A 23,972-nucleotide genomic window follows, 5' to 3' on the forward strand; every position below is an offset into this window, starting at 1 on the left:
CAAAACAGATTCCAGACTTAGTGAATTTAACACTTGTCTGGAATTTCAGATCACGAAGCCCTCTTGGGAGCAGAAAAACAACATGATACATGACCTGATTAAGACAAGTAAGAACATGGCATGGAGCTACTCAATAAGCTTAACAAAAGACCCAAAGTGACCTGGGGCCAAAAGGGTTCACAAAATATATTAACGGGCACACGAACATGGCATAAAACACAATCAGTTTTCAGACTTAGTGAAAACTGAGACACGCTGAAATATAACTCACGAAGGCATGTAAACGAGCTCGATGCACTCACCACGGTGCAAGTCATGGCAAGGCAAGCATACATCCATTAAGAAGGCACAAAATACTAGCTAGACATGGCAAGATCAATGGCATATCATGCACGGATCAACTACAATAGCATCGGCAAAATCGCAAACGAGTTGACGATCTGCCCAGATTCACAATGAAGCAAAAGTAGAGCTCGATTGACTCAAGCTAGGTTGCTCCATAATTGCAACCAAAGACATGGATGGATAGAGCATAACATGATTAACAAAACTCCTTTACTGATCATCCTCAAAAGAGGCACGGATCACTAGGAAACAAGCTGAACATATGGCATCATGAACTAAAATATCCCAGACTTAGTGAAAACAACTAAGTCTCTGAAAACAGATTTACCGGGTGCCTCACTTTACAAGCTTGCACAAGTCACCACACACATCCTAAAAATGCATGGGTTGCACCTCTGGAAAGAAGACAAAATGCTTAACAAAACATATGAAGGACTCACAGGCATAGCATGCACACAATAATCATGGCAAAAATGACAAAAGTCTAAGATGAACTAGCAGATCTGACAATAACTCACGAAGCCTCCTTATAACAGCATTTTGGGAATCAAGATGAACTCAAATGAAGTTGATGCAATGGAATGAAATGATGTACTCGTCGAGGCGAATATTTTGATATATTATACGCCCAAATCGGAGCTATGGATGCAAAGTTATGGGGCCTCGAACATAGCAACTTGGACTAAAAATTTTAGAGACAGTGAAAAAACACAACCCCTCTCTTAGATTAGATCTAGGGTTTCTTTACCCCGCGCGCGAACCGAGGCGGCCGGAGCGCCGTTCGCCGACGACGGGCAGGGTGGCCACCGGCGTGAGGAGGTGAGGCGGGGCCGGCGAACTGGGCGGCGCCGGCGGAGCTTGGTGGCGGCGGCGGAGGTCGGCAATGGTGGCGGCGGCCGGCAGTGTGCGAGGCGGCGGCGCGCAGCACGGCGGGCGAGGCGGCGGAGACGGGCGGCGGAAGGCGCGCAGGCGAGGTGGCGGCGGCCGGCGTCGAGGCCTGCGGGCAGTCGGGCGGCGAGGGGCTCGGCCGCGATGCGGGCTGACGAAGGCGGCGGTGCGGGCCCGATCCGGGTCCCGCGGGCCGCGTGGTGGAGGCGGCGGCTGAGGCCAGTCGGCGGGGCGACGTGGCGCTCTCTCGTTGGCTGGGAGCGGTGCCGCGGCTGATGTGGCGCGCTCCGAATGGCCCGAGCGAGGTGGCAGCGGCGGCTGGACACGTCCGGCGCGGCGTGGACGCGTCCGGCGGACGAGAGGAGGAGTTTTAGGGTTTCGGGGAGGAAGAAGAGATCCGAAAACGGAGGGGTGTATATATAGGCATAAGTGGAGCTAGGAGAGTCCAAATGAGGTGCGGTTTTCGGCCACGCGATCGTGATCGAACGCTCTAGGACATGGAGCTGAGATTGGTTGGTTTTGGGCCAAATTTGAGGGGTGTTGGGCTGCAACACACACGAGGCCTTTTCGGTCCCTCGTTTAACCGTTGGAGTATCAAACGAAGTCCAAATGATACGAAACTTGACAGGCGGTCTACCGGTAGTAAACCAAGGCCGCATGACAAGTCTCGGTCCAATCCGGAGATGTTTAATCCCCACACACGAAAGAAAGCTAGAAATGGCCACCGGAGGAGAACGAAGCGCCGGAATGCAAAACGGACAACGGGGAAAATGCTCGAATGCATGAGATGAACACGTATGCAAATGCAATGCACATGATGACGTGATATGAGATGCATGAAAACGAAAACAACACACGGAGACAAAGATCCGAACCCGAGAAATAAATATAACTTAACGCCGGAAACGGCAAGAGTTGGAGTACAAATAGGGAAAGTTACATCCGGGGTGTTACAACACTCCACCACTACGAAATGATCTCGACCCGAGATCTAGGACTGAAAGAACTCCGGGTACTCAGAACGGAGGTGATCCTCGCGTTCCCAGGTAGCTTCACGGTCGGAATGGTGAGACCACTTGACTTTGAGAAATTTGATTGACTTGTTGCGAGTCTTGCGTTCAGTCTCTTCAAGAATAGCAACTGGGTGCTCACGATAGGAGAGATCTTCTTGGAGCTCAATGTCCTCGAAGTTGACGGTGCGGTCAGGAGTCTTGAAGCACTTTCGAAGCTGAGAGACGTGGAACACATCATGAACATTTGCAAAGTTTGAAGGAAGCTCGAGTTGATAGGCGAGGTCGCCTCTCTTGCTGACAATCTTGAAAGGTCCCACGTATCTAGGGGCAAGCTTCCCTTTGATACCGAAGCGACGAGTACCTTTCATAGGAGAGACACGGAGGTAAACATGATCTCCGATCTCGAAGGCCAAATCACGGTGCTTACTATCATAGTAGCTCTTCTGGCGGGATTGGGCTGCTTTGAGGTTATCACGAATGACTTTGCACATTTCTTCTGCCTCTGTGATTAAGTCATTACCCAGCAGCTGACGTTCACCGGTTTCAGACCAGTTGAGAGGGGTATGGCACTTCCTGCCATATAGAATTTCAAATGGGGCCTTGCCCGAACTTGCTTGAAAACTTTTGTTATAGGAGAATTCAGCATAAGGAAGACAATCCTCCCACTTCATGCCGAAGGAGATCACACAAGCCCTGAGCATATCTTCAAGAATCTAGTTGACACGCTCGACTTGACCGCTTGTTTGAGGATGGAAAGCAGTGCTGAAGCGGATGTTGGTGCCCATGGCCTTCTGGAAAGAATCCCAAAACTTCGAGGTAAAGATGCTGCCACGGTCTGAAGAGATCACTTGAGGAATACCGTGCAGAGAGACAATGCGAGAGGTATAGAGTTCCGCCAATTGAGCTGCAGTGATCGACTCTTTGATAGGCAGAAAATGAGCCACTTTGGTGAGCTTATCGATGACAACGAATATAGCATCATTGCCACGCTTGGACTTTGGAAACCCAGTCACGAAGTCCATTTCAATGTGGTCAAACTTCCATTCTGGAATGGCAAGAGGTTGGAGGAGACCTGCTGGCCTTTGGTGTTCTGCCTTCACTCTTCTGCAGACATCACATTCATTCACGAATTGAGCGATCTCGCGCTTCATTCGAGTCCACCAATAAGCTTGCTTGAGGTCCTGATACATCTTCGTGCTCCCAGGGTGGATGGAGAGGAGGGAATTGTGAGCCTCATTCATAATCACTTTACGAAGTTCACCTTTGGGCACAACTATACGATCCTCGAAGAAGAGAGTGTCCTTGTCATCAAGGCGGTAGCACTTGTACTTGGACTGACTCTTGGCAATCCCAATCTTCACCTTTTTCACCATAGCATCAAGAAGCTGGGCTTGGCGAATCTGGTCTTCTAAGGTAGGAGAGACTTGAAGGTTGGCGAGGAAACCTTGAGGAACAACTTGCAGATTAAGTTTGCGGAAAGCTTCACAAAGCTCGGGTTGATAAGGCTTGAGAATCAGACTGCTGCAGTAGGCCTTTCTGCTCAAAGCGTCAGCAATCACATTGGCCTTGCCCGGAGTATACTCGATACTCGGATTATACTCTTGAATCATTTCGACCCATCGAGTTTGCCTTAGGTTGAGATTAGGCTGAGTGAAGATGTACTTGAGACTCTTGTGATCGGTGAAAATGTCCACTTTTCTTCCCAATAGAAGATGTCTCCAAGTCAAAAGAGCATGCACAACTGCCGCCAACTCAAGATCATGAGTGGGGTAGTTCTTCTCATTAGGCTTCAACTGGCGAGATGTATAAGCAACAACTTTCTTCTCTTGCATCAATACTGCGCCAAGACCTTGGAGAGAGGCATCACAAAAGACCTCGTACGGCTTGGATTCATCGGGCGGAGTCAGAACTGGAGCAGTGATCAATTTCTCTTTCAAAGTGTTGAAAGCAATGTCACACTCCGGAGACCAAACATACTTGACGTGCTTCTGAAGAAGATTTGAAAGAGGCTTCGCGATCTTGGAAAAGTTTTCAACGAATCTTCGGCAATAACTTGCGAGACCGAGAAAACTGCGGAGTTGTTTCACATTCTGAGGAGGTTCCCAATTCACAATTGCAGATACCTTCTCGGGATTCACAGAAATGCCCTTGGCAGAGATGATATGACCAAGATAAAGAACCTCATCGAGCCAAAATTCACACTTGGAGAACTTGGCGTAGAACTGATGTTCCCTGAGTTTATCGAGAACCAAACACAAGTGCTTGGCATGATCTTCCTTGTTCTTCGAGAAAACCAGAATGTCATCGAGATAGACCAAAACGAAGTCATTGGTGTAGGCATTGAAGATGAAATTCATCATGCGAGAGAATGTCGGAGGAGCGTTGGCGAGGCCAAAAGACATGACAGTGTATTCATATGAACCAAAGCTTGTTCTGAATGCTGTCTTGGGAATATCTTCTTCACGAATGCGAATCTGGTGATAACCCATACGAAGATCAAGCTTGGAGAATACTTGGGCACCTTTGAGTTGTTCGAACAGCTCATTGATGTTGGGAAGTGGGTATTTGTTCTTGATGGTCTTCTTGTTCACTGGACGGTAATCAACACAAAGTCGGTCCATTCCATTCTTCTTCTTCACAAAAAGAACACCACAACCCCACGGAGAAGTACTAGGCCGGATGAGACCCATTCTTTCTTGCTCATCGAGTTGCTTCTTCAGCTCTTTCAACTCTTCAGGTCCGAGCTTGTAAGGACGTTTGCACACAGGTTCCGTGCCAGGCTCAAGTTCAATAACGAATTCAACTGGCCGGTGCGGAGGCATTCCTGGGAGCTCTTCTGGAAAGACGTCTTGATATTCGCAAACGACTGGAATTTGAGAGATGGCATCCAATTCACCCTTCTCATTGAGAGAAAACAGACGAATAGTATCATCCCGAGCGGCAAAGACAATTACATCCTCAGACGAATGAGTCAATTGAATCTGCCTGGCTGCACAATCAAGCTGAGCCTTGTGCTTAGAAAGCCAATCCATTCCGAGAATAAGATCAATATCCGAGTTACCAAGAACCACCGGAGAAGAGAGAAATTTGTAATCGCCCAATGTGATAGAAACATCTGGGGCAAACGCGCTTGCATTCATAAATTTACCCAGAGAAACCACAGATAACTGTCTAGGCAAATCTTGCAAAGGCAACTCATGCTTAGAAACAAATGGCCTCGAGATGAAACAATGCGATGCACCCGTGTCAAAAAGAACTTCTGCAGGAATATCATTAACAGGAAGGTTACCCATGATCACATCTGACGAGTCCTCTGCCTGAGCTGCATTCATCAAATTGACCTTGGCGGACTTGGGGTTATGCTTGACCACAGCTGTACTTGCCGATCTGACAGGAGGAGGAGGAGGAAGACGCCTCTGGTTGAAACACTTGTTGGCATAGTGACCCTTCTGTTGGCACTTGTTGCACGTGACCTCTGAAAGCGGACGGTGATACGGAGCACTCGATCTTGGAGCTTGAGACGAAGTCTTGTTCTGAAAGCCTGGGTTGGGTGGGTGGGAAGAACCACTGCCACCTTTGCTCTTCTGCTGATACGGCTGACGGAACGGAGGAGGAGGAAGCCAAAACTTCTGCTGCTTGGCCACTTGAGTAGAGGAAGAAGGAGTAACATCTCTGACTCGCTTCCTGGAAGCATCACACCTCAATTGAGCAGCCTCTTGCTTCAGTGCCATGTTGTAGAACTCATCGTACCTTAAGGGCTCAAAGAGAACAAGAGCGAGCTGAATATCTTCTCTGAGACCACCCCTGAACTGATATATCATGCTCTTCTCATCAGGCACGTCCTGCTTGGCAAAGCGGGCAAGCTTCTGGAACAATTTGCTGTAGTCATAGACAGACAAAGAGCCTTGCTTCAGATTGCGGAATTCCTCACGCTTGCTTTCAACCACGCTCTGCGGAATATGATGAGCTCGGAAATCTCGACGGAAATCATCCCAAGTGATCACACGTCCACCTCTGGAATCCTTGTACTGCTGGAACCATTCTGCAGCTTGATCTTTGAGTTGGAAGGAAGCGAACTTGACAAAGTCCTCAGGCCTGACGTTGCTGCACTCGAAATGCTTACACAGATCCACAAGCCAATCGTCAGCATCGGTTGCCTCAACACAATTGCTGAAAGTCTTTGGCCCGTTAGCAAGGAACTGGTTGAGTGTAGCAAAGTGACTCTGATTGCTGCCTTGATTCCCTTGACTGCCTTGATTGCGCTCTTGAAGAATTTGCATGATCAGCTGAGTGTTTGCATTGGTTGCGGCCATCACAGCTTGCCATGCCTCCGGAGGAGGTGGAGGTGGTGGCGGATCTTGATTCTGGTTCTGACTGGTGCTCTTAGCGGGAGCCATCCTGAAGAGGTTGACCACCGTTAGCACATTGACAGATAAATATTGAAGCTGAATCCAATGGAATGAAAATTGCAACATATAGTCTTCACATCCGAACAAAATGAACGAATGCATTTCTCTTCAAATGGTCACATATCCATAAATTGAGAAGCCACGTAGAATTAAGGTAGAGAAATAAATCAACAAGGTACGGATCAAGAACGAATAATCGGTAAGAAATCCCAATCTCAAACCAATATCCGTGGAAGAAGAACTAGAGCTACTAGAATTCCCACCTATGAAACTCCCGAACTTTTCCGGTTATGCAATCAGGTGTTGGGGATACAGGGGAAGCATAATATCTCACCCAAACTAGCAAATCCTACATCCAGCTGTATCCATCCTTCAACACATAACCAAGAAAACTTCGGAAACCATCTACCTCAACCTTCGAAAAGCATCCGTTATACAAGTTATGGCGATACTCCCGAACTCCCGCCCCAGTACTGGGTGGCGTCGAGGTTATCTCACCAACGAACTGCATAAAAGAGATTTTCGATGTCGGCGAACATATCTCAAGTATTCCAGAATTGCAACGATAAAATTATGATGACAACACCTCAGAGCTCAACTCCCCGGGACACTTCCACTAAACCCCTGACAGGAGGCACCAAGACAGTATTCTCATCATAAGCCATCGGAACAAATCCAAGATACTCGCGTGATCCTAAAAAAAAATTTAGTGAAATTTGAGAAGAGAAGAGTCAAAACTCTACGTCAGGATGCCTTACCAGAGCGATGAGGAGACTGGGAAGTAAAAAGAATTCCTAAGCTCTCCGATATATAATTCCTAAAGACTCAAAACATTTTTCTAGACACAACTCGGCTGCTAAAAATGATCAAGCAATGGGGCTCCTAAGGTCGGGGAAGGCTCTGATTACCAACTTGTAACGCCCTCGATGCGGCTATAGCTCCCACGTGTCGAGGCACGACTTAGAGACATAACCGCATTGAAAGCAATGTCGCAAGTTAGGCAATCATTACAACATCCCATGTAATATATGATAAAAGGGGGAGATACATAGTTGGCTTACACTCGCCACGTCACATCAGAGTACATAAATAACATCCATCATACAAACACTCATGGCCCGACTACGGCGCCAAAATAGAAGAAAAACCCAACATGCGACAAGGCCCTGAATCAAACCCCAACTAGGCACCACTACTGATCATCGGGAAAGGAAACATAACAACGCTGAGAGTCCTCGTCGAACTCCCACTTGAGCTCGTACTCGTCACCTGGAGCGAAATCACCTGGACCTGCATCTGGAATTATAGTATCTGTGAGCCACAGGGACTCAGCAATCTCGCACCCTCGCGATCAAAACTATTTAAACTTATAGGAATGGATAAGGCAAAGTGTATGTGGAGCTGCAGCAAGCTTCTAGCATATATGGTGGCTACCTTATACGCAAAAGAGAGCGAGAAGAGGAGGCAAGGCGCGAGCGGGAATCTAAAGGAACAACCTGCGCAAGCATAACTCCAACACCGTGTCCACTTCCCGGATTCCGCCGAGAAGAGGCCATCACGGTAACACACTCGGTTGATTCATTTTAATTAATTAAGGTTTAAGTTATCTACAACCGGACATTAACAAATTCCCATCTGCCCCTAACCGCGGGCACGGCTTTCGAAAGTTCAATCCCTGCAGGGGGGTCCCAACTTAGCCCATGACAAGCTCTCACGGTCAACGAAGGAATAGACCTCCACCCGAGACACACCGATCAGACTCGGTAACCCGGTACAACAAGACAATTCGACAGGTTAAAACAAGACCAGCAATACCGCCCGAATGTGCCGACAAAACCCGATAGGAGCTGCACATATCTCTTTCTCAGGGCACACTCAGATGAGCCAGACGTCGGGTAAGCCAGCCCAGAGTTGCCCCTGGTAGCCTCGGACATCGCTCAGTGGGACCAACACTCAGAGGAGCACTGGCCCGGGGGGGTTAAAATAAGATGACCCTTGAGTCTGCAGAACCCAAGGGAAAGGAAAAAAAGGCTAGGTGGCAAATGGTAAGACCAATGTTGGGCATTGCTGGAAAATATTTAATCAAGGCGAACTATCAAGGGGTTCCCATTATAACCCAACCGCGTAAGGAACGCAAAATCCGGGAACATAACACCGATATGACGGAAACTAGGGCGGCAAGAGTGGAACAAAACACTAGGCGAGAGGCCGAGCCTTCCACCCTTTACCAAGTATATAGATGAATTAAGATAACATAGCAATATAATGATATCCCCAACAAGTAAATAAAAGATGTTCCATCAAGGAACGGCCTCCAAACTTCACCTGCAACTAGCAAAGCTATAAGAGGGGCTGAGCAAAGCGGTAACATAGCCAATCAACGGTTTGCTACGACAAGGTGGGTTAGAGGTTTGGCATGGCAATTGGGAGGCTTACATGCAAAAGGTAGGCATCGTAGCATTGGCATAGCAAGAGCGAGCAAACTAGCATAGCAAAGATAGTAGTGATTTCGAGGGTATGATCATCTTGCCTGCACAGTTGTCAGAGTTGACTGGATCCTCACAAGCAAACTCAACGGGCTCCTTGGTAGTGAACTCGTCTCTTGGCTCTACCCAACAAGACAAACAAGCAACAAGGATACAATCAACCACGTGCAAGACCAAGCAATATGATGAAAAGAAGATATGCTATGCGGGATGCAAAATGCAAGATATGACAGGAAAATACATAAACCTGGCCCCAACTTGGAATTCCAAGTGTGCCACTGGATAGAGGGGATGAAATCGCTTGAAAACGATATAAAGATCATTGGAATCGGAGTTACGGTTTGGAAATGGCAAGCGTTTTAAGATATGACACCGGTCTGCGATTTACAGCAAGTAGGCATCTAAATGCAATGCAATGAACATGCTACAGCCACCAAACATGACAACAAAAGACATAGCAGGGATTTACACAAGATGCTTATCAAAACACTAGCAATGAGCCACGGCCAATTCATCCATTATGAGGTTCAAACAAGCATGGCAAAAACGCAAATGCAAAACAGATTCCAGACTTAGTGAATTTAACACTTGTCTGGAATTTCAGATCACGAAGCCCTCTTGGGAGCAGCAAAACAACATGATACATGACCTGATTAAGACAAGTAAGAACATGGCATGGAGCTACTCAATAAGCTTAACAAAAGACCCAAAGTGACCTGGGGCCAAAAGGGTTCACAAAATATATTAACGGGCACACGAACATGGCATAAAACACAATCAGTTTTCAGACTTAGTGAAAACTGAGACACGCTGAAATATAACTCACGAAGGCATGTAAACGAGCTCGATGCACTCACCACGGTGCAAGTCATGGCAAGGCAAGCATACATCCATTAAGAAGGCACAAAATACTAGCTAGACATGGCAAGATCAATGGCATATCATGCACGGATCAACTACAATAGCATCGGCAAAATCGCAAACGAGTTGACGATCTGCCCAGATTCACAATGAAGCAAAAGTAGAGCTCGATTGACTCAAGCTAGGTTGCTCCATAATTGCAACCAAAGACATGGATGGATAGAGCATAACATGATTAACAAAACTCCTTTACTGATCATCCTCAAAAGAGGCACGGATCACTAGGAAACAAGCTGAACATATGGCATCATGAACTAAAATATCCCAGACTTAGTGAAAACAACTAAGTCTCTGAAAACAGATTTACCGGGTGCCTCACTTTACAAGCTTGCACAAGTCACCACACACATCCTAAAAATGCATGGGTTGCACCTCTGGAAAGAAGACAAAATGCTTAACAAAACATATGAAGGACTCACAGGCATAGCATGCACACAATAATCATGGCAAAAATGACAAAAGTCTAAGATGAACTAGCAGATCTGACAATAACTCACGAAGCCTCCTTATAACAGCATTTTGGGAATCAAGATGAACTCAAATGAAGTTGATGCAATGGAATGAAATGATGTACTCGTCGAGGCGAACATTTTGATATATTATACGCCCAAATCGGAGCTATGGATGCAAAGTTATGGGGCCTCGAACATAGCAACTTGGACTAAAAATTTTAGAGACTTAGTGAAAAAACACAACCCCTCTCTTAGATTAGATCTAGGGTTTCTTTACCCCGCGCGCGAACCGAGGCGGCCGGGCGCCGTTCGCCGACGACGGGCAGGGTGGCCGCCGGCGTGAGGAGGTGAGGCGGGGCCGGCGAACTGGGCGGCGCCGGCGGAGCTTGGTGGCGGCGGCGGAGGTCGGCAATGGTGGCGGCGGCCGGCAGTGTGCGAGGCGGCGGCGCGCAGCACGGCGGGCGAGGCGGCGGAGACGGGCGGCGGAAGGCGCGCCGGCGAGGTGGCGGCGGCCGGCGTCGAGGCCTGCGGGCAGTCGGGCGGCGAGGGGCTCGGCCGCGATGCGGGCTGACGAAGGCGGCGGTGCGGGCCCGATCCGGGTCCCGCGGGCCGCGTGGTGGAGGCGGCGGCTGAGGCCAGTCGGCGGGGCGACGTGGCGCTCTCTCGTTGGCTGGGAGCGGTGCCGCGGCTGATGTGGCGCGCTCCGAATGGCCCGAGCGAGGTGGCAGCGGCGGCTGGACACGTCCGGCGCGGCGTGGACGCGTCCGGCGGACGAGAGGAGGAGTTTTAGGGTTTCGGGAAGGAAGAAGAGATCCGAAAACGGAGGGGTGTATATATAGGCATAAGTGGAGCTAGGAGAGTCCAAATGAGGTGCGGTTTTCGGTCACGCGATCGTGATCGAACGCTCTAGGACATGGAGCTGAGATTGGTGGGTTTTGGGCCAAATTGGAGGGGTGTTGGGCTGCAATACACACGAGGCCTTTTCGGTCCCTCGGTTAACCGTTGGAGTATCAAACGAAGTCCAAATGATACGAAACTTGACAGGCGGTCCACCGGTAGTAAACCAAGGCCGCATGACAAGTCTCGGTCCAATCCGGAGATATTTAATCCCCACACACGAAAGAAAGCTAGAAATGGCCACCGGAGGAGAACGAAGCGCCGGAATGCAAAACGGACAACGGGGAAAATGCTCGAATGCATGAGATGAACACGTATGCAAATGCAATGCACATGATGACATGATATGAGATGCATGAAAACGAAAACAACACACGGAGACAAAGACCCGAACCCGAGAAATAAATATAACTTAACGCCGGAAACGGCAAGAGTTGGAGTACAAATAGGGAAAGTTACATCCGGGGTGTTACATCTTCTTCGGCCAAATTTCCTTGAGCTTGATGCTTGGTGTCCTCGCCGTCTTTTCCGCTGGATGTAGCTGCTCCATGGCTCTCCTCCAAGTACCTGTAACGCCCCGGACACACCCGCCGGTGGTCGTTACTCCTGGCGGGATCTAGACTGGCCCCACAAATCAATACTAGTCTTTTCTGCGCATTTTGTCCTCACTCATGCGCACCCGGGAGCAACTTCCCAGTCGGTCACCCATCCCGACACTACTCCAAGCTAAGCACGCTTAACTTTGGAGTTTTGTCCGAATGGGCTCCTGGAAAAGAAGGAATTCCTTATTGATACGAGTAGTCTATCATCCCTAATAAGTCAGGCCATCACAGTACCTGATCACACATAGTGTTTCCGCTTGAGGTAGCAGCCATGTCTCATGCATAGAAAGTGGTAGTTCAGAAAGGAGCGAGTTCACCTTATCTTTGATAGCCTTTGCTCGCGCTTTTGTCATTGGTCCAAGTGGTGTCGTGGGTGACGTAGGTAGGTCCATAGAGATGACCTTGGGATGCTCCGCATCAGAGAGCAAAGTGACTGTGTGCGTGATGATTCCACCCAAACCTTTTTAAAGCGGACCCCTCTCTTAATTTACGGTGTTCCTACGACTCAAGTCCACCGAAAATGAAACAAACGAAAAAACACTGTCTGCGCAAAAGCTCCAAGGGGCAAGAATCGTCTTCTGCCATCTGATAGATTATCTTAAATGCTCAATGCATACGATTAGTTCGCAAAAGCATTGCCATCAATCATCAATGCCACCAAGGGAGAAATATGCCCTAACAAACTTACTAGTCAAACTCATTCGAAGATACACACGATCCCTAGATGTTATCCATCTATCAAGGGGAACAATACTCTTAGTTCATTCCGGGACATGCTTGTGTTCTTGTGAGCTATAACTTTTTTTGTGCCATCACATGATTATATTAGCACAATAGACGATGCTCATGTGACCACTAGAGTGCCGATGTCACAAACTGTAACATACATAGGTAGAAAGCACTACACAAGTCAATATGCTTGCTGCTATTGATTTCGATCTCAAGTTCACACATGTGTTGGCTGGATGGGAATGATCAGGTCATGATGCTAACATTCTTGACAACAATATGAGATCAATATCCCTGATGGTATGTTCTACCTAGTATATGTTGGATATGCACGTCGGTATGGTGTTTTTGCATCCTTCAAGAAAATCCGATGTTTTTGCATCCTTCAAGAAAACCAAATACCATGTCAGCGAGTTCTCTTTTAGGAATTATCATTAAAACTGCCGCTGAATTGTTTCTCTTAACTTTAAAGTCACAATTGAGAGGGCATTTGGTTAAAAAATAATTTTAAGATCCAGGATCAGAAGGACAGTTTACACCTTGCTATGATTAGCGAGTGCTCTGTCAAATGACAACATGAATCACTTCAAAACTAAGGCTATGTTTGATAGTAAAGTATTATAAAAACCAAAGTATCAATAAACTACAGTAATTTAGCATGTAGATATAACATACCATGGTTTTGATAAAACAGAGTATTTTGTAGTATTGACGATACAGAGGACCTGTTTGACGCAGCGACCTAAAATCAGTTGCAGCGTTAGCAGTGCAAACCCGTCTCTTTAACTTGCTTTGTATGCAGCAAAGTGATAGGCCAAAGAAAGGCCATGCCATGCACACGGCGATAGAGCATCGTGTTACCATCAGCATGCATAAGAAAAGAAGCTTGCACTAAGTGAACTCCATTGAACAACCATGACCAAAAAGGAAGCTCGGTAGCATGGCGTAGCCGACGGCTAACCAAGCGGCAGAGCTGCACGAGGACGGGTTGCTTGGCCTTCTTTCGCGTCACCATGGAGGTGCGACGGAGCTGCACCTGTAGCATATGGGACAATGGCCAGCCAGAGAGAGGCCTACATGCAGCAGCGGCGAGTTGTCCATCCCAACACGAACGGCGCTGACAAGAAAGAGAGCCGCGCGGTCGCATCTACAAAGACGACAGGGCGGTGACGGCAGCATGCCACGGACGCGAATATTTTTTTGTAGAGGGAGGCAAGTAGTTGAGAATAGCAGGGAAGAAGATAACGAGGTGCGACTCCGTTCTTTTCGTCAGCTCATTTAAAAAAAAGAGGTTTTGGGTTCTTTTTATAATACAGAGAAAAAACTGTGTTTTAGCAAATATTGTAGTATTAAAATCACAATTTTTAGGGGCAACCAAACAGCTCATTGTAAATAAAACTGTGGTAATCTAAAAAACTGTAGTATTCTCAAAATACTTAGAGAATACTTTGCTATCAAACAGGGCCTAAAGGTGCTTTAAGGATTTGATTGAAATATGCTCATCCAGTCGTACAAATATCTCCCTTCAGTGTATGTTAATCCAAAGAAGCTTGGGGGTGGTTACATCAGTAATTATCGGAGCCTAATTTATTTATTTTTTGCTTGTACCAAACAAGGCCACTCTCATAGAAAAACCCATGTAACAGCACCTCCTGAAACTGAGCCAGGGTCAGCCATAAACAGAAGGAACTAGGGAAGCTCCGAAGCCATCCTGCAACTATTAGTCACCGGAATCGCCTTTCTTTTGCCTCAGTGTGTCCTAAATGATGTATAAACTTCTACTTCTGGGTAAAGGTTAGCCGCCGTGGTTAAAACCCACCACCAGACTGCTAGAACCACCTGCGGAGTCTGCGAAATTTGTTGTACCTTTTCCTAGCTAATCCACTGTCACTAAAACTACCACCTTGAACCTGATCTTGAGCTTCTGAAAATTCCTCTGACCATGATTCCAGTGGAATAAGATGGCTGTCGTCCTTTGCCTTCCTCTTCTGCTTCTCAATCTGCTTCACATTCTCAGATATTTGGTGGAGTGTCTTATTTATCTTCGTGAAACTCCTTTCCATGGGCTCAACGACGTGGGAGACTGTGTATCTGACATCATCGACCATCTGAGAAGATACCATAACACAAGTCAGACGAATGTGTGAGAATGATAAAGGAGGTACAGAAAACTGACCACTATTAGAAACTTACAATTTCACCACTTCCTAACACAACATCACGAACACTCTGAGGAAAACTCAACCGCCTGTCTCTGGAATCAGGGCGAGAGGTTTCCATGATTGTTAAATTATCAATCTCTCGTTCTTCTTCAGGATCTGGAGCCCCCAGGGATGCATAATCAGACATGACAGCAGCATTATAAACACTTCTCTCGCCACGCCTGTAGGGCTTAGCTGGAAATACTTTCATATGAACCACTGCCGCCACCCCCATCTGTCATGCAAGGGACATAAAACGTTGTGGGAATAAACTTAAACAGAGACTCTTCTTCTTAAACAATTAGAGAGCAGAGTAGCATCGTTGTCTGCAGTAAATCCAAAAATGTGCAAGCAAATAAAATCACTGGTACAACAAGCGCATTGTATATACACTTGTGATAGTACAAGACAATTCAAAGCAACACATGAACCAACCAATATTGGAAAAGGGGTATGGGAACTTCCCATAACAAGAACCTCCACATTTGTGAACATGTAACATAAAAAATGTAACTCAGAAACAATCTACAGTAAAATCATTCACTAATATGCATACTACAGAAGGTTAAGAGGTTAATATGCATGAACAGACCTGTACTTCTATAGTGCAAACTATCAGAGCTAACTTGTTTCCAAAGTAAACTACAACGTGAATGAAAAAAATGAAGCATAGGCATGTAACAGTTGGACAAATGTTTTGCATGTATTCTGCATGCTCCTATGAGGGTAGATAAAGCATAGAGGTGACTTGCTGAGAAAACAAGTAAAAGCAAGTGAATCAACCCAAGACTAGAAACTGTAAAAAGAAACATAATGGATAAAACATACCTCCAGACATATTATATAATCCTGGATACGTGTTTGCAAACTTTGTGCCAGATGTCCATTAAAAAGCCCAGTTGAAAACAGAAATGCAACAGCAATACCTTGCCACCATGTCAAAAATATAATAGATTTGAAAGTTAGAAACTTGGACAGGGGCTTAATAGGTTCCAGCTTCTCCTTGGTAGCAGTGTAGAACTGTACAAGACAGTACAATGCCCATGTCTGGCTGAAATTTAGGACAACAGCCAAATATGGGTACCTGCAAAGGGATTGACTGACACTGAGAACGCCAAACTTGAAATATTTGCTCATTCCCCAATGCAGAATCGGATTAATTATGCATAAAACAATGAGCATCTTTAAGTTTGCGACCAATATTCAAGAGATTGCTCAGGAAAAACTACAGGCAAAGGAAACAACTCCTACCCATATCTCCATGCAAATTTTCCTTCTCCATAGATACCCAGAAGTTCTAGCAAAATTGCCAAGATAGCACAAATAGGCTTGAGTATCATCTACAGAAAATCATAAACTACATCAGAGCAATTACATACATGAAGCAAAGAGGCACTAAGGTAAAAAGCTTGTCACCATAAAATACATACGTATTGCACAATGCCAATCTTCACGGCATAATAAAAGTCAGGACCGAGGTACCAGTTTCTCATAAACCAGTTCAATGGGAATGGATGTTTCACAATACCATAATCATAATCAACGTCTAGCAAAGGAGAACTATCACTGGGTTGAAACTGATCCTCCATGTATCTGATGGTACTTTCCTCCCCACCTAAAATGATAAAAGATAAAATCAAATGAACAGTATAGAAAATAAATAAGGAAACCTGAGAGCTGTAGGCTAAAATACTAGGTATTTGGCATATTGACCCTCACTCCAATATAACAGGTCTTATGCACTGACCAAACTAAAGCAGCAAACAGAATAAAGTGCTTCATCAGCATCGACATTCTTATGATTAAAAACTGAAAATGTAACTCCAAAGTCAGAAAGGCAATGCCAACTCAAATTGTAACTTTTCTTATAATTAAATTCAGATTGATATTTCTGCATTACCAGAAAAAAAGAGAAACCCATGTATTATCCGAAATAAGATTAATTAAGTAATCAATCCAATAACTAAAAGGTTAGTTGAAAAAACAGGTTAAAAGTCACAACCGTGTACAATTTGACTTCCAACTATTGGTAAAGAAGACAATTTCTTATAGGAAGGATCCAAATGGAGAAAGTACCAACCTAAGCATGCTATCAGATATCTCTCAAAGCAATACATTGCGAATGCCTCATAACAATCCCGCATCATCTCACAGATGAAAGCAACCTTTGAATTCAGTAATGAGAAGAACTACAAAAAAATAAGAAAGATCTGTTGGCATTGCAGGAAATAAAATCATAGTCACCATATACACAGAAAAATAAGTTGGTGAAAGCCAAAAGGAGGTACGTACAAGAAAGGAACAAAAGCACTAGAGAGTAATATAACTTATCCTCAATAAGCACATTTTAAAATGGAATTACAGGGTGTTATATTAAATATAAAAAGAATAATCTAGACTTACTAGAGTACAAACACTCACAGGGCATACTTAAAAATAGTGGAAGTATGTAACAATGCTACCAGGTATGTGTTTATAAATTATACACATGAATTATGATCACAGAATTATACTAGCAAAGTAATCGTTAGAAAACGGTCACAAACATGATATGGTGAGCACAAACATTGATGCTGTCAGTTTCCAAAATATTGATTGTTCATATGCTCACTCCAAGTATCAGCAATGTGACATCGACACTGAACTAATAAGTGCAATAGCAGCTCATTGTACAAAAAACTGGAACAGAAAACAAGAACAGACAGGTCTACTTACTGATTGAACAGCATATACTGGAACCATCATAATGAGACCAATCAAGAACTTCTGCTCCTGCAATGGACAAAAGGTAGACAACTGAAATTGAAAGTGCAGCAGTCGAAAAGAACAGGGTACATAGTTGAAAACTTCGAACAATTGCAGCTCAGGGAGGTACGAAATCTTTCATATCAGAATATATTCTTCTAATAAACCAAAAACTGAAATTCTGATAGAAAGCTACCTCAGGTTGATGGTACGCGCAGAGATGCTCGAAAGTTAGAAACAAGGACAGAACAAGTGCAACAGTTACAGATATCCCTGCGCTGAAAATTGGCCAGCTTGACAATGACTTCGCCACTGAGATAAAGCTAGGAGAAAACATTTTCCCTGATCTACCCAAACAGCTGCTCACATGGATCAGCACCAAAATGAAACGGATCACATTTTTCGGAGTCATACTGCCAAAGACTGTATTTTGGTGGGAAACTTGCTTGTGGTCTGTCCTTTATCTATAATTCCGGCTTTCTTCTTCTACAAGCTAGAGAATTCAGGATTCAAAAACTGAGGGGTAAATCTTCTTTTGTGCTTCTTCGATATGCTCAAGCTCTCTTTAGTCTTCTGCAAAACTTTGCTGCGGAGCATACTGGTCCTTCCATACAGATTGACAACGATTGTAAGATAAACACACAAATATTTGCTCTTAAGATATAGTGACAGAACTTACGGCAAAGGAAGGCATGCAAGATAAGAGCACTTTTAGCTTATAAGTATCAGCAATTGTACTTATAGCACCAACGACATGAAAAAACCAACGGCATGAACAACACCCAGGAAATCACAAGAAACCGATCTTTTTCTAATAGTTACGCCATGGAAGGTCGCACGTCTTAGATGCCCATCTCCATTGTGGAAAAAATGGCAATAATGAATTAATAAATTTCTTCCTTTTAGTGTCATGTTCCCTTTGATTCAGTAGGGCATACCCAGTGCTGAAAGCTCCCACACAAGGTGGGGCCTGGGGAAGGGAATTTCTAGACAGCCTTACCCTTGCATAACATTCTGCAAGGAGGTTGGTTCGAACCTAGGACCTCCAGGCCACAAGTGGACAGATTCTACCACTGCACCAGGCCCGCCCTTCATTCCCTTTGATTCAGTAGAGGTAACAAATAATCCAAGGAAAACTACTCAACCTTACACAGATACAACCGTTCAATTACTCTGTGAACGACAAGCCATCCCTCTTGCTAAATCTTCTACATATTCATACAGAACTTCATATAAATAATTGACAACAATCATCATTATTGGAACCAATCTGTTTTAGCTACAAGGTGGTAAGAAGCCAAATCGTCAATAATAAATCATTTCCATCGTAGTAAAACAAAATATGAATGTAATTTTCCTCAGAGAAAAGTAGCAATGTGACACAGAATTCCAAATAACTTGCTTAAAATAAAATTTTAGGCTATTTGCCCCAATTGTGAAGACCATAGTTAAACCCTGAAATTAATGTAAGATCTATTCCAACAGACATAAGCAATCAACCCAGGAATCAATAGAACTCTCTTTCAGTTCAGCCATGGTCAGACAAGGTTATGGTAGCTTTTACTGAGGGGCTAAGTCCTTTTACTCTTGTACATGGAGTGGGAACACAGTTCTGGGGATACATCACGACAAAATGTTAGAGGGCATAGCAAGGGTAGAACAGGAGAGATAGGTGTTTCCTGCTACAATGACTGGAGTGCAACTGTATTTGCTTGACTGCTTGATCTTTTAACGTGTGGGGAGATAAAGAGTTATTCCGTCCACAAGTCAAAACTAAGATAGTCCACAAGTCAAAACTAAGATAGAACGGGAGACTCGAACCTGGGCCAATGGGCAGGGTCATAAGAGAAAGACAATGCTGGCTGCTCTCCTTGGCCCTTGGGTATATTGAGTGACAGAAAAACTAGAGAACACACTGCCAATTACATGACACGATGTGATGCATGTATAGCATGAAAAACTCGCATAAGGTCCGCCTACCCTTCCCAACAACCAGTCAAAAGCTGAACCACCAACCAATTTATCGATATCATGAATTAGGAAACAACACACGCAGCCGCAGATCAATGGGATACCCAGTTTCCAGACTCTGCACTGCCTAAGTGTGCAGAGTAGCAATCTAGCGGGTAACTCGTCAGTAATAATAATAATATAACAGCAGCAATAGAACGGGGTCAAACATCCCCGCCGACTAGATAATTAATTACTACTCGTAGTTCAGTCATCTCACCGGGTCGAAGCAGTTCGTAATAAAACAAAAATTAATAACAGCAGAACCGAGTAAAATAAAAGTGAAGCAACCGGAACCACCCAGAACTAGACCGACGCACCTCGCGATTTAACCCCCACCACAACCGCGCAGACCACCCAGCATTGACGAGAAGTATGGATTAGTGCAACCTGGTGCCCCCTTCCCCGCCGCCCAGATCATCCTACTCCAGAGTCCATACAAACAACACCGATTTCTTGCAGCAGAACAACTAGCGCATCTATGGTATGAAATCAGCCACCTCCGACTGGTCAAACTGGAGGGGGAATCGCACTGAGATGAGGGACTCAGACCTTACGAGTGTGGGGGGGAGCAGATCGCGCCCAGGCAGCTTAGGCCCCTCGGCCTCGGGCGTGGAGAAGGGGCCTCGCCTCGGCCTCGGCTCCCGCTTCCGCTTCGCTTCCAACGAGACGAGAGAGACGAGACGTGTGGGGATATGGAAAATCTCTGGGTTGGCCTAGGACTAGGGGAGTCGAGAGCGACGGGGTTTTTGCACTTGCACGCCTCCGCCGCTGTTTGTATCTGAGTGCGTGTGGGATATGGGCCCGCATGCCAGTGGGAACAACAGATGACGCTTGGGGCCCCTCCGAGCAGGTGGTGGTGGGTAGTTGACTCGTGGGTGTGCTTATTCTGCGGATGCGCGCAAGCGGTGGTGGCGTGAAAAGGCGGCCAGGTCGTGGGCCCATCAGCCAGCCGCGGGAGACCTGGACTCGGATCGGATCGTCACTCACAAATTTCTCCTCTTTTTCAATGAACAAGATGAACAAGATATCAAGAGATCCAGCTTCCGAGATGTTTACCCTACCCACCCACAAAAACAAGGGAAGTCTGGCCCAAATCTAGGGTGCACGAATTTGACAGTCGAGTCTGACTGTCGCAATGCATTTGAGGCCATCTTTAATCCAAACACATATTAGTAAGCATGCACATGCAACGCACAAAGAACAGTACATAGGAATTTTCTTGTTCATAATTAGCAAAATTCACACATCAAAGGCAATCAACGACGTGAACTTCTCCATAGAGAACTTATGAAATATTTATTGTGCGTATAGTAAAAATGGAGTCAAATATTCTATGATGTTTCTGTTTTCTAATGAACTTCATATTATAGGACTTATGATGCGATTAAGCATTGTACAAATGAACATGATAGAGACGGAAAAGGTACAAAAAGGAAAAATAGGAACATAGTAAATGAGCTCTGAATGGTAAACTTTATCAAAGGTAATAATTGATTAAGGGTCATACATTGTTGCAAGGCACAAGCAATGTCATTTAAAACAGTGGAAAAAGGTTAAATAATAATATGATTGTTTATGGTTCTTACATGATGAACCACAAATGTTTCTTTTTTTTCGCGAATACGCGCGGAGCGTATCATTCTAGAAGGGTAAAACAAATAGTGGCGAACCTCACTAAGCGTACACTGAAAGGCGCTTATGAGGTTGCAGTGAGCAGGGAAGGGGGTTGCTCAGCCTACATACAACAAGGTCAGTTTACACCAATTATCGAACTAAGCCCTCGAGCACCGGTGTTGGCCCAAGTGCGAGATTCCTCCTTAATGCTATGGGTGAGGAGGGTGGTGGAGGGGGTTGCACCGTCGAAGATGCACGCGTTGCGATGTCTCCAGATGTTCCATGCGGTTAGCGCGACGAGGGAGGCAAGGCCTTTGCGCTCACCAGTCGAGGAGTCATGGAGGGCCAAAACCCACCATTCATAGAAGTCCATGGTGCCGTCCGGAGGAGGCGTAGTGAGACGGCACCAGGAGAGGATATCATACCACACCGTGCGGGCCGCGACGCACCCCATGAGTAGGTGATGTGCCGTCTCCACGTCTTGGTCACAAAGCGCGCAGATGGCGTTGTGGGGTAAACCATGGCGGGAAAGCTGAGCAGAGGTCCAGCAATGGTCGAGGCCGGCAAGCCAGAGGAAGATCTTGATTCCCTCCGGCGCCCAGGGCTTCCAGATGAGGCTCCAAGTCGGGGAAGCAATTGAAGCATGGAAGAGCGCGAGGTAGCAAGACTTGGCGGTGTAGGTGCCGCTCTCGGTCCATCTCCAACGGATGGAATCCGGTGAGTTTTGCAGCGAGATGCCAGAGAGGCGCCGCCAGATATCCACGTATTGGACGGTAGATTCCACTCCCAGGGCCCCATGGATGTCGCCAATCCAGGCCCTGTCAGGGATTGCCTCGAAAACCAGCCGGCGGGAGCGGCGTCGCTTAGGAACAAGGGCGACCAGGGCGGGGGCAATCTCGGCGATGGAGGAGCCGTCGAGCCAGGGGTCGATCCAAAAAGCCATCACCTAGTGTCCAGGAAGTCGAGGCGCGAAAGATCTGTCTCACATCAGAAGCTGCGGGCAGGTGAAGGTGGCTCCAGGGTCTCGTCGGGTCGGTGGCCTGTAGCCATAGCCAGCGCGCACGTAGCGCAATGCCAGCGCGCTGCAGATCGCGGATGCCGAGGCCCCCAAGCTGCCACGGCCGGCACACCTTTTGCTAGTTGACGGGGCAGCTGCCCGACCTAGCGTCCTTCCTGTCGTGCCAGAAGAAATCCCGAATGATGCGGTTCGCCAACTTCAAGATGGTGGGACAAAGCGCCATGGCAAGCATGATGTGAACGGGCATCGCCGTGAGGACGTGCCGAACAAGTGCCAGTCTCTCGCCACGGGAGAGAAGCGAGGCCCGCTAGGAGGAAAGCTTCCTAGCGAGGTTGTCGATCAAGGGCATGAGGGCCGAAGAGTGGATCTTGCGGATTGAGAGCGGCAGTCCGAGGTATTTGACCGGGAAGGAGGATACTTGGCATGCAAGGGTAGCGCCCATCACAGACGTAGCCTCATCAGAGCACTGAATGGGGGTGACCGAGCATTTGGCGTAGTTGGTGTGAAGGCCGGATGCCTTCCCAAAGGCGTGCATAATGGCCTTGACGGAGGTCAGCTCGTCCTCGTCCGGGTGGCAGAATAAGATAACATCATCCGCGAATACGGAAATGCTCGAGGCGATCCACCTGGGGGTAAGCCAACGAAGAACTCCCATGCTGACCGCGTGCTGCATGAAGGTGTTTAGCGTGTCGATGACCAAGACGAACAGCATGGGGGAGACGGGATTGCCCTGGCGTAGCCCCTTCTCGTGGAGGACCGGTGGGCCTGGTTTCCCATTGATGAGAACTCGAGTCTTGGCCGAAGAGAGAAGGATGGAGATCCACTCACACCAACGCGGCTCGAATCCGAGGTGCTGCATGGTCTCAAGCAGGAAAGCCCAAGAGACGGAGTCGAAATCTCTAGCAATGTCCAACTTGAGCATAGCTCGTGGGGCGCGAATCTGATGAAGGTACCGAGCTGTCTGTTGCACCAGCAGGAAGTTGCCGTGAACCGAGCGTCCAGCCACGAGCGCGCTCTGGTTCGTGGAGACAAGCTCACCGAGTCTCGGAGCGAGGCGAAGCGAAAGCACCTTAGCGAAAAGCTTGGCCACGAGGTGAATAAGGTTGATCGGCCTGTAGTTGAAGAGCGTGGAAGCGTCAGCTTTCTTCGGCAGGAGAACAACTAGGGCCTCGTTGAGCTTCTGGAAGCCACGCCCATTGCCCGTGAAAAGCTTATCAAAGGCCTCGCAGAAGTCGTCTTTGATGATTGGCCAACATGAGCAAAGGAACTCTGAGGAGAATCCATCCGGGCCCGGCGATTTGCCCGTGGGGAGCTGCTTGACAGCATTCCAAAGCTCGTCCTCGGAAAAAGGTCTCTCAAGCTCGGAGAGGTTGAAGTTACGCCTATCCATGATGCCAAGGTTCAGGGTGAAAGGACGCTCATCGGTAGCACCGAAGATGCCCGAGAAGTGCTCAAAGGCCGCGCGAGCAAGGCCCTCCTCGCTGCGGATGACCTCATCACCAACACGCAGCTCGGCGATGAACTTCTTTTGCTGCCTATGCGCGGCATGGATCTTGTGGAAGGCAGAGTTAGTTTCCCCATCCCGGAGCCAGGCGAATCTAGTATGTTGGCGCTGGATAGAACGCTCCAAGGAAGCTAG

At 46.8% G+C, this 23,972-nt stretch overlaps 1 protein-coding gene across 7 annotated transcripts; it reads right to left on the reverse strand.

The window, feature by feature from the left end:
- Positions 1-14,208: 14,208 nt before the first annotated feature.
- LOC125551385 (organic solute transporter ostalpha protein (DUF300)) lies at positions 14,209-20,447 on the reverse strand. Of its 7 annotated transcripts, none has more exons than XM_087518373.1 (9): positions 20,256-20,447; positions 17,885-18,292; positions 17,659-17,715; positions 17,024-17,132; positions 16,374-16,558; positions 16,195-16,283; positions 15,772-16,027; positions 14,936-15,178; positions 14,209-14,850 (listed from the first exon to the last, which is right to left on the reverse strand). In XM_087518373.1, the coding sequence occupies exons 2-9, from the start codon at positions 18,098-18,100 to the stop codon at positions 14,572-14,574; spliced, it is 1,434 nt and encodes a 477-aa protein (XP_087374499.1). In that variant the 5' UTR covers positions 18,101-18,292; positions 20,256-20,447; the 3' UTR covers positions 14,209-14,571. The 7 variants fall into 7 exon arrangements, with proteins under 7 accessions (XP_087374499.1, XP_087374495.1, XP_087374496.1 ...); XM_087518369.1 differs by having other exon boundaries at positions 17,885-20,177; positions 20,251-20,443; XM_087518370.1 differs by having other exon boundaries at positions 17,885-18,286; positions 20,019-20,443.
- Between the last annotated feature and the right edge of the window lie 3,525 nt (positions 20,448-23,972).

Source organism: Triticum urartu, chromosome 4A, assembly GCF_056163025.1.
Source record: "Triticum urartu cultivar PI428250 chromosome 4A, HENAU_Tu73, whole genome shotgun sequence".
NCBI lineage: Eukaryota > Viridiplantae > Streptophyta > Magnoliopsida > Poales > Poaceae > Triticum > Triticum urartu.